Genomic DNA, 11996 nt, shown 5'->3' on the forward strand with positions numbered 1-11996 from the left:
GAGTTGATTGATTATGAGTTTAGAGTCGCCATACACTTCTAGTGTTGTGATTTCCATGTTGACCGCTATTTGGAGTCCAATGATCAACACTTGGTACTCAGCAATGTTGTTAGAGCATATGTGACAGCCCGTCCTAAACATATCCTCAATAGTGTGAAATTCCTATCTTACCGTTGGATGTTGTGTGGTGTGATGAATTTAGGTTGTGGACCAATTCAATTTTTCCTAAGTTCTTGGACCCAATTAGAACTTAGGTTTTATTTTTCCTTTTGTTTTGTTTGGTGACCAACTAAGACCACACACACACACACATCACTCCCGTTGACTCTTTCTCTCTCCTCCCTCTCGGTTTTTCTTCATTTTCCATACAATTATACGGTCAACTAGTGAACCAACCATTTCGTGCACGGATCGAGGCTGTGAAGGTGATATTCGTGTTCATTGTGAGTCCAGGAACTCATTTATAACTTTGGTTGGACATGAAGACTTCGAAAACTCGGGAATCAAGAAACCCCGATGTGGTGCATAGTGACTCCGTCATGATCGCAGAGGTTTCGTTGAATTTTAAGGTTCTAGTGAGCCTTAGTACTGCTTCACGCAGCTTAGGGAAGGACTTTGAAAGGTTTTGGAAGTTGGTAAGCTCAGTTTTGGCAAGTTGTAGAGATGGCCGGATTATCAAGATTTTTTGTAAGAATTCTTAAGTTTTGGGCATAAAAGTGGTAAAGATGTGTTCCCTTCATCCTAAGATTCATTTTGGTTTAAATTTCATGAAGTTTGGTGTTGAAATGACTAAGATATGAAGATTAGAAGTTTTTCTAGAAACCTGCAGTTGCAGAGGTCACCGACGCCGGACTCCGGCGAGCTGAGGTTAAAGGAAGGGAATATTCCGTCAAAGTTGACGGAATATGCTAACAGCGTTAGTTATATTTAACGGTATATTCCATTATTGGATAGAATATTCCCTAACGCCGTTAGGGTTTCCGTACATGTGCCAGGCATGTGTCTGCGCGTGGTCGCACGTGTGGCCGTCCCTTGGCCTGCGTGTGAGGGCGTATGGGTGATCAGAAAATTTTTCTAAAAATATGGGGATGTTTATGGGGTTGAGTAGATCATGTTGGTATATTCAAACATCCTAATTGAGCAAGAAGTTATTACCTAGATTTGAGTATGTGCTTAAAATAACGTTAAAATAGTTGCTTCACTTAGGTGAGACGTTTCCAGAGGACGAGCACAGTCAAGCGAGACTCGGGGGCTACGACCCTTCTACATATCAGTGAGTGGGTCCTTTCCTTTCTATCGTATATATACATATGATTGATAATTCCACAAACGTGTTTAAGTTGATTTATGCATGTTACCTACAAATAATTAACGCAAACTATGAATGGCTTGATCCCTGTTTAGGGTACGTAGGCAGTCTAACGAGACGTTAAATGCAACCATACAATAAATGAGACTAAATAATTGAGACAATAGCCTTGTTTGGGGCATTGAGCAATGTGAGGGACATTGGTGGAAAATGTGAGATTTAACCTTATGTTTTGGTGGTTAAATGTTGGTCATAAATTAATGTGTGAGGAATTGAGAGATTGAAGTACAGAATCGTACGTAATGATAGTTGATTTAAACTAATATTTAGTTGGACTTGTTCCCAATAATTATTCCCGAAATAAATAGTTCGGGAGTGGGGCGTTACAGATTATGCATATATTTCCATGTTATATATATGTATATATTGGTAAATGCTATGACATGGTTGAGTATTAGATTACATCATGGCATATCCATATGTATACTACCTGTAAGTAATTGCTGTGAATGCTTTGAAGTGCGAAAAGGAACACAGGACGCACAGTTAGGTGAGTTTATGGTGTCACTTGAAATGATTGAGTAATGGCATGACTATATTTATCCTTTAGGCAACGCCGACCTTGTCGTACAGGTTGCAATGATAGGTAACTATGACACTGTCGTACAGGTTACCCATGAGTCGTATATGTTATAATAGATGTAGTTAGAGCTCATAAACCTGCACCCTAATGTTAGTGCTCCTGCCCGTGGCCAGGGTACAGTCCTTCACGTGATGTTCACCTCCTGCACCTTACGCTCACCTTGGATCCAAGGTAGGTGCACAGTCCTGTCATACAAACCATTATAGTTGGTTCTGATCCACGATTATTCGTACAGTTGATAGGAGCATATTTATGCGACTTAGTTTGTTTGTTTTCGTGCATTTATGTTATTAATTCTTAGTTATTTTAATTCTTCAAGCTTCTTTTGTGTGTTTTCAGGATCATAAGACGTATTTGACGTAAGGATGCATTTTGGAGCCTTTTGGAGCACTTTTGGGCTAAGAATGGATAGCTTATGCTTGGAGCCAAAGTGTTGGACGAAATTGAAGGCCTTGTATGCACTTTTGGACATAAAACAAAGGGCCTAGCCCATTCTCTTCCCAAAAACCATCCTAACCCATGCATAACCTACCAATTCCAGCACCATCCACACCTTGCCGTGGCCTCCCCTTGCATTTCCAGCTTTCCCACTTCATCATTGCAGCACATTCTCTTCCATATTCCCTCTTTAATCCACATGCATCTTTAATCATTCACTCACATGCTTTCCCAACAAATAATTCAGCCACATGCACACAAAACAACCCATTGTCGTGCACTCCCATCCCATTTCCAGCTTTTCCCCTTCCAACAATCAGCCACACTTCCACATGCATTCCCTCTTTAATCATTCACTCTCTAGTTGTCATTCCACATGCATTCCCTCTTTAATCATTCAGCCACATTCTCTCACATTCTCTCCCTATAAAACCATGCATTCATACACACTTCAAAAAACACAAAACAATTCCATTCATACACACTTCACACAAAAACACAACCATTGCCGTGCATCCCCTTCCATTTTCTGCACCTTTTCTCCTCCATTGCAGCCACTCCAACCACTCCCCATCCCTCCAAAACACTACCCTACCATCACACATCCATTCCTCCATACAAATACCACCCCAAAACCTATCCTTAGACCTTGTGCCACAACAAAGAGGAGGAGAAGAGGGCCTAAACGTTCATACAATTCAAGTTTGAGTTGTTGGAATTTTTAGGTTTTTCCTTTCCTTGATTTCAATGGTTAAATTTACTTATCTTTGTCTTGTACGTATGAGGAACTAAACCCCCTTTAGCTAGGGGTGATTCAGAACCATGTTTATGCTTGCAATATGAATTGATTACCTTTGGTTGGAATTTCATGAGTTGTGGATTCAATTTGTTTAACTGTTTGATTGATAACTTATTTATGTATGTTTATTGAGAGTGCACGCTTAATTTTCATGCATGAATATGACGCTAGAATATAAGTGAGTTTCACCTAATAGTTATGAACTTATATTCACAAGTAGTGGAGGTTGCTTATAAACAATCGCGTTAAATGAATTCTTGGCACTAGTTTCATGCTCATCATAGTAACGAAGGCCTCGTCAACACTTATAGTTTTCATGATGCTTAATGATCTTTGATTGTATCTTTATTGTGCTTTTCACGTAAAGAACTTTTGGAGAATGTTTTGAATTGCGTTGCGCTAACCCATCCAATTCATTAACGTAAGGAGAACTTGACGGTTAATTTAAGCGGACCTAATTAACCCGGGGTGTTGAGTTTCATAATTTTTTCGAAAGACCAACTGAAAATCATCTTGTATGCAAGTGTAACATGTGTGGAGAAGAACCTTCTAGCTAGTATTCCATCCATATTTTCATCACATTCATACTTACATTTTGCCCTTAATTATAATCTGTGCGTTTTATTTAATTTCATCAAAAACTCAATCCCCCCATATTTTGCTGAGTCTTAGTCATTCGAATTTGTTTTATTTTGTGTTCTTAGGCATTTGGAGTCATAAACACTTTCAAATTCGTCCAAATTAAGTTCTAGTTTCTGTTTTGAGTCTTTTGATTTGTTTTAGTGTTTTAAGTGTTTAGTTTTGCATTCTTTGAGTCTAGTTTAGTGTTTTAAACTTTATTTTACGTTTTTGAGTCAGTTTCCAAGTGATTTTGCAATCCCTCCTAATCCCCGGTTAAGAACGATCCCTACTTATACATATACTACAATTGTCACAAGAGGGTTTTAATTTGTGTGTCATATTCGTTTCGCACCAAATTTTGGCGCCGTTGCCGGGGATTGGCAACTTTGCTAATCCCTTGGATTGTTTACTTTCTGTTTATTTGTTTATTTTGTTAAAGTTTCTGACCTTGTTTTGTTTTTCTTGTTTTAGGTACTAGTGTATGACTCGGAGTTCTCAACCGATTCGTGAGGATATCTCGGACTTTGACAGTGATTTTGAGAGGACTTTGAGACGGAGGAAGAAGTACCATGAGTCAAATCTATCAAGCCCAGAACCTGAGCTTGAAGAACAAGTCCTAGAAGAGAAGGAGGAACCCACGGCACCCAAGGGGGTAGTTGAAGAACCCCAAGGCATGGCCTTGGACAACCGGACACTCAAGGAGCTTTCTGCTTCGGGATTGGATAATGCCGCACCCTTGTGTATCTAATATCCCCCACCGGCCGAAGGCAAGACCGAGGAGTTTGAGTTGAAGTCAAGCTTGCTCCACCATATTCCGAAATACCATGGATTGTCCATGGAGGATCCGAACAAGCATCTGAAGGAATTCGATGTGGTGTGTTCAAGCATGACTCCCGTCAACATCGACGGAAGTATTTTGAAGATGAAGGCTTTTCCATTCTCTTTAATGGACAAAGCCAAGGATTGGTTGTACGACTTAGCTCCCGGAACCGTCACATCATGGGAGAGCATGAAGAGGGTATATCTGGAGAAGTTTTTCCCAACTTCTCGAATCATCCTTTTACAAAAAAGGATAAGTGGAATCCAACAAGAAGAAGGTGAGTCCTTTCCTACGTATTATGAATGTTTTAAATCTCTTGTTGCTTCGTGTCCACAGCATCAGATGAAGGAGGAGTTGCTTCTGCAATACTTCTATGAGGGGCTTCTACCAATTGAACGTCAAATGCTCGACGCCTCGACGGGTGGAGCATTGGTGGACAAGACACCCAGGGATGCCAAGGTTTTGATTGCTAACCGAGAATTGAACGCTTAACAACACGAATGAGTAGGCCAAAGAGGACCCCCCGGCAGCAAGTACATGAGGTAAGTTCCACACCCGACATTCATTCACAGTTAGCTAATCTTACTTCCATTGTGTCTCAGATGGCCGAAGGAATGAGGGTGCAAGGACCAATTGTATGCGGAGTGTGTTCTATCCAAGGACATGCTTCTGAGAAGTGCCCACACTCATTGAAAATGGTGGATGAGAAAGTGCAAATGCAATTGGGTTTCAAGGCCAAAACCAACCAAGGAACGATCCGTATTCAAACACCTATAATCCAGGATGGCGTGACCACCCAAATTTCAGATGGAGAGATGCACAACAACCTGCCCAACAAAGTGGATTCCGACAACCCCCGGGTTTTTTTCCAAGGTCAATGGCACCACAACCACCTCCTCAAGCACAATCATCCCAAACCAACTCAGGTACGTCTATGAATGATGATAAAACATATCAATTATTAACCACAATGGCACATGGAATGCAGAACCAAGCAAAGGAGGTTAATGAGCTAAAGAAGCAAATGGGACAAATGGCCGAATTTTTGGGACAATTTCGTGAAAATGGTAAGTTACCAAGCACTACGGTGGTCAATCCAAAGGGTGGTTTCGAATCTGCAAAAGCTATCACCCTAAGAAGTGGAAAAGAAGTGGGAAGCAAAGCAAATGAATCTGCCCAAAACAAGGAAGATGAGAAGATACAAATTGAAGAAGATGAACAATCCTACCCCACGGCAAGTGTAGCACCACCCAAGCCGCAACCATCTAAGCCTTCCCATCCGTCCATCTCAGGTAAGGTTGTCCCAAATGTTGTGATTTCGAACACTAATCTGCCCAATGTTCCTTTCCCTCGCAGATTTGCACAATCGAAGAAGGAAGAAAGCGAAAAGGACATTTTGGATACCTTTCGAAAAGTCCAAGTAAACATTCCTTTACTTGATGCTATTAAGCAAGTGCCCAGGTATGCAAAGTTTTTAAAAGAGTTATGCACAACTAGGAAAAGAATTTCAAACAAAGAAGTTGTGAAAGTAAGTGAGAATGTATCCGCGGTTTTGCAACGAAAGTTACCTCCAAAGTGTAAGGACCCAGGGAGCTTTACTATCCCATGCACAATTGGAAACACTAGATTTAAGCAATGCATGTTAGATTTAGGTGCTTCTATTAATGTTATGCCATATTCCATTTATGCATCTATGAACCTGAGTGAGTTAAAACAAGATGGCGTTATAATTCAATTGGCTGATCGTTCTAACGCTTATCCCAAGGGAGTCATTGAGGATGTTTTAGTGCAGGTCAATCATCTTATCTTTCCTGCAGATTTTTATGTCTTAGAAATGGAGGATTCGAGCCATGCTCCATCATTGCCAATCTTGCTAGGCCGTCAATTCATGAAAACAGCGAGAACAAAGATAGATGTGTATACGGGAACATTAACCATGGAATTTGATGGGGACATTATTCGTTTTAATCTTTCTGAAACCATTAAATATCCAATTGAGGATCATTCTTGTTTTGCTATTGACATTGTTGATTCTTTGGCACATATGCATTTGGATCGAATGAACGAAGATGCACTTGAAGTGGCCTTAGTGCACGGCATAGGAGCAACAAATGAAGGTGGGGGAATCCTTGCAAGCCACGGCATGGAATCTGACCATATTGCCGTGCCCCCTTGTAGTGAAGTGCTTGAAATGGTCGCGGCCCTTGAGTCATTGCCCTCACACTCTGGTAAGTCTCCACTCTCAATTTGAGATTCGGTTTTGACTAACAAGTTACTTCCATCAATTGTGCAGCCACCTACACTTGAGTTAAAGCCATTACCTAGTCACTTGAAGTATGTTTTCTTGGGAGAAGATCAGACACTACCTGTCATCATTACTAGCTCACTCACGGCCCAAGAAGAAGACAAGTTGATAAGGGTGTTAAAGGAGCACAAATCTGCCATTGGATGGACCTTGGCAGATATCAAAGGCATTAGTCCCACCACATGCATGCATCGCATCCTTTTGGAGGAGGGAGCCAAGCCATCTCGTGAAGCTCAACGTCGCCTTAATCCACCCATGTTGGAAGTAGTAAAAAAGGAGATTATAAAATTGCTTCATTGTGGTGTTATATATCTTATTTCTGATAGTCGTTGGGTGTCACCCGTGCAGGTTGTTCCAAAGAAGTCCGGAGTCACGGTGGTGAACAATGAAGAACAAGAGCTTGTACCCACTCGTGTTGTGACAGGTTGGCGTGTTTGTATTGATTACAGGAAGTTAAATGCCATGACAAGGAAGGATCACTTTCCATTGCCATTCCTGGACCAAATGCTAGAAAGGTTAGCCGGTTATAAATTTTATTGCTTTCTTGATGGATATTCCGGATATAACCAAATTGTGATAGCTCCAGAGGACCAGGAAAAGACAACTTTCACGTGCCCCTTTGGCACCTTTGCATATAGGCGTATGCCATTTGGGTTGTGCAATGCCCCTGCGACATTTCAACGATGCATGGTGAGTATATTTTCTGATTATGTGGAGAAGATTATTGAGATATTCATGGATGCTTTTAGCGTGTTTGGTAATTCATTCGATCATTGCTTGAATAATTTGACCTTAATTTTGAAACGTTGTGTTGAAACGAATCTTGTGCTTAATTGGGAAAAATGTCATTTCATGGTTAAGCAAGGTATTGTTCTAGGACATATTATTTCTGAAAAAGGCATTGAAGTGGATAAATCTAAGGTAGACCTTGTTCGTCACTTACCCTCTCCAACTTCGGTTAGAGAGGTTCGTTCGTTTCTTGGTCACGTAGGTTTTTATAGGCGTTTCATAAAGGATTTCTCCAAGATTTCACAGCCACTATGTCGATTGCTTCAAAAAGAGGTGGCTTTCGAGTTTGATGATGCATGCTCCACGGCATTCAAGCACTTAAAAGAGGCTCTCACTTCGGCTCCCATTATCACACCTCCAGATTGGAGCCTTCCATTCGAGTTGATGTGCGATGCTTCGGACTATGCGATTGGTGCTGTTTTGGGGCAGCGAAAGAACAAACAACCTCATGTTATTTATTATGCATCTAGGACACTAAATGATGCTCAATTGAATTACTCAACCACTGAAAAAGAATTACTTGCTGTGGTATTTGCATTAGATAAGTTTCGGTCATACTTGCTTGGTACTAAAGTTATTATTTTTACTGATCATGCAGCTCTCAAGTATTTGCTCACAAAGAAGGAGGCCAAGCCTAGACTAATTCATTGGATATTGGTTCTACAAGAGTTTGACATTGAGATTCGGGATAAGAAGGGCGTGGAGAACATGGTGGCTGACCACCTAAGTCGAATGGTGCATGAGGAAGCATTGCCAATTTCTGAAACCTTCCCCGATGAACAATTAATGTCTATCCAGGTAAGTGAGCCTTGGTATGCAGATTTGGTGAACTTTTTGGTGTCTAAACATATCCCTAGCACACTTAATAGGAATCAACGTGATAAGCTTAAAAAGGATGCTAGGTTTTATGTTTGGGATGACCCATACCTCTGGAAATTTTGTCCCGATCAGATTGTACGACGTTGTGTGAATGAATCTGAGTTTCAATCTATTTTAACATTCTGTCATTCATATGCATGTGGGGGACATTTTGGCACCCAACGCATTGCCCTTAAAGTCTTAGAATGTGGGTTTTATTGGCCAACCATTTTTAGGGATGCTAGGACATTTTGCCTTACATGTGATCGTTGTCAACGAATGGGTAATATAAGTGTTAAGGATCAAATGCCACAAAACCCTATACTTTCTGTTGAAATATTTGATGTGTGGGGCATTGATTTTATGGGTCATTTTCCTTCCTCACATGTTTTTCTCTATATTCTTGTTGGCGGTGGATTATGTTTCAATAGAACTTTTACGGGAATATCTCTTGTATTACTTGTTCTGAAATATATATATATGTACAATCTAAGTTCCACAAGGAAACAAAAGCTTTAATACAAACCTACTTAAAAAAGGACTCCTATTATTTACATTCCTATTTTTCCTAATATTGACTCATGATCAACACTCCCCCTCAAGTTGGTGCATAGATATCACACATGCCCAACTTGACAAGTGAGTCATCAAACTCTCGACTACATACTGCATGAGTTAGAACATCTGCAAGTTGCTCATCTGAACGCACAAACGGGATCGATACAATCTTCCTTTCAAGTTTCTCTTTAATAAAATGTCGATCAACTTCCACATGTTTTGTTCTATCATGCTGTACCGGATTATCAGCTATATCTCTCGCTGACTTATTATCACAGTATAATCTCATGGTCTCCTTTGGCTTGAACCCAAGCCCCTCAAGAAGTTTTCGAAGCCAGAGAAGCTCACAAATGCCGTGAGCCATCCCTCGAAACTCGGCCTCAGCTGAGGATCTTGATACTACCTTCTGTTTTTTACTTCTCCATGTGACTAAATTGCCTCCTACAAAAGTAAAATATCCCGAAGTAGACTGTCTGTCACCTACACTTCCTGCCCAATCAGCATCCGTGAACCCCTCAATCCTCAAATGTCCATGCTTCCGATAGAGAACTCCTTTTCCAGGTGCAGACTTTAAATAAGCTAAGATACGCATAACAGCAGCCATATGATCTTCACTCGGTGAATGCATAAATTGACTTACTACACTTACTGCATAGGCAATATCTGGTCGTGTATGAGCCAAATAAATTAGTCTCTCTACAAGTCTCTGATATCTCCCCTTATCAACTGATTTCTGATTCGGATCCAAACATAGATGATGTTTTTCAACAATAGGAGTATCAACTGGCTTACATCCCAGCATACCAGTTTCTTTTAACAAATCCAAAACATACTTACGTTGTGACAAGAAAATACCTTTCGAAGATCGAGCAACTTCAACTCCAAGAAAATACTTCAAATCCCCTAGGTTCTTCATTTCAAACTCAGCCGCAAGATTTCTCTGCAGCCTTGAAATCTCATCACAATCATCCCCAGTAATAATCATGTCATCTACATAGATGATTAAGGCCGTCACTTTTCCATGTCTCCGTTTGACAAACAATGTATGATCAGAATGACTTTGGGGATACCCAATCTTTTTCATAACTTGAGTAAACCTATCAAACCATGCACGAGGCGATTGCTTAAGCCCATAAAGAGACTTACGCAACCGACATACTCCGGTACTTCTACCAGCACTGTACCCAGGAGGAAAATCCATATATACTTCTTCCTCCAAGTTCCCATGAAGAAAGGCATTTTTCACATCAAACTGTTTTAATGGCCAGTTCATATTAGCAGCTAAAGATATCAGAACTCGTACCGTATTCATCTTGGCAACCGGAGAGAACGTTTCTTGATAATCTATACCATATGTTTGGGTGTATCCTTTAGCTACCAACCTTGCTTTGTACCTGTCGATTGATCCATTGGCTTTGTATTTGACAGTGAACACCCAGCGACAGCCAACTGTTTTTTTTCCCTCTGGTAAAGACGTCACCTCCCAGGTATTATTCTTCTGTAGCGCCAACATTTCTTCATCCATTGTGTTTGCCCATTTTTGATCCTTTAGAGCCTCCTCCACACGGGTTGGTACTCGAGTAGCCTCCATATTGTCCACCAAAGTCTTGCGCTCTGGTGCAAGACCATTGCATGAGACATAGTTGGCTATTGGATACTTCACTTTGCCTTCCGGAGAAAACCTGTTAGGTGGCACACCCCTATTTTGTCTCGGTGGCAGCTTATATGTATTTACATCATTACTTGTATTAGTTACATAATCATCCACAATACTTACCTCAGGTATATCCAGAGAAGATTCATTGGGCAGCACTGTGGAGCTAGAGAGAGAGGGGGGTACATTAGTAGGCTCGTCAACAACCTGTCCTGACTGCATACTGCTCTCGGCAATAGTCTGCAGACTGCTCTTGACAACTGTTGGAGATTTATTACTCTCGGGATCACTCTCATCTGGAACCGGTCCTGACTGCATGCTGCTCTCAGCAACAATTGCAGATTTATCATTCTCGGCATGTATAATCACTGCCCCATTATGCACGGAATCAACCCCAGGGATTCCTTCCAAGTTCAACCATTTCAGATCATCACTAGAGCTCTCCCCCTGGTGATCTGAAGATGAAGATACGGGAGCATAAAAATACTCTGATTCAGAGAAGGTCACATCTATGGTAACATACATATGACGAGTCGCAGGGTGATAACATTTATATCCTTTTTGGTGAGAGGAGAAACCAACAAACACACAGCGAAGTGCACACGGATCCAACTTAGTGCGATGAATTTTCTGAATATGCACATACGCCACACACCCAAAGACCCGGGGTTGGAGATTATGAGAAGACACCACAGGAACATGTTGAGTGAGGACTTGAAACGGAGTTTGAAAATTAACCACCCGAGAGGGCATACGATTAATCACGTAGACGGCATAAGTAACAGCTTCAGGCCAAAAAACCTTAGGAACAGAAGCACCCAGAAGTAGTGCACGTGCCGTTTCTAAGATATGGCGATTTTTCCGTTCAGCCACCCCATTTTGCTGTGGAGTATAGGGGCATGTTGTTTCATGGAGAATGCCTTGATCACCAAGAAACTCTGACAACTCACGATTAATATATTCACCACCATTATCAGAACGAAGAACTTTAATCACAGAGAAGTATTGGGTCCGAAGCATTTGAGAAAAATTCCAAAATACCATACCAACATCACTCTTATTTTTTAACACATATAGCCACGTCATACGAGTGCAATCATCAACAAACGTAACAAACCACTTAATCCCAGAAGAAGTAACAACCGGAGATGGTCCCCAAACATCAGAGTGCACAAGTTCAAACGGTAAAGCTCTTTTATTCA

General features: G+C 41.0%; 1 protein-coding gene across 1 annotated transcript; it reads left to right on the plus strand.

Annotated features, from left to right (window-relative positions):
* The first annotated feature begins 5507 nt into the window (after positions 1-5507).
* On the plus strand, positions 5508-6894 carry LOC148698201 (uncharacterized). The gene is made up of 2 exons (XM_088690401.1): positions 5508-6422; positions 6814-6894. The coding sequence occupies exons 1-2, from the start codon at positions 5508-5510 to the stop codon at positions 6892-6894; spliced, it is 996 nt and encodes a 331-aa protein (XP_088546527.1).
* Positions 6895-11996: the final 5102 nt, after the last annotated feature.

This window comes from Pyrus communis, chromosome 3 (genome assembly GCF_041283825.1).
Source record: "Pyrus communis isolate YQ-2024b chromosome 3, ASM4128382v1, whole genome shotgun sequence".
NCBI classification, from domain to species: Eukaryota; Viridiplantae; Streptophyta; class Magnoliopsida; order Rosales; family Rosaceae; genus Pyrus; species Pyrus communis.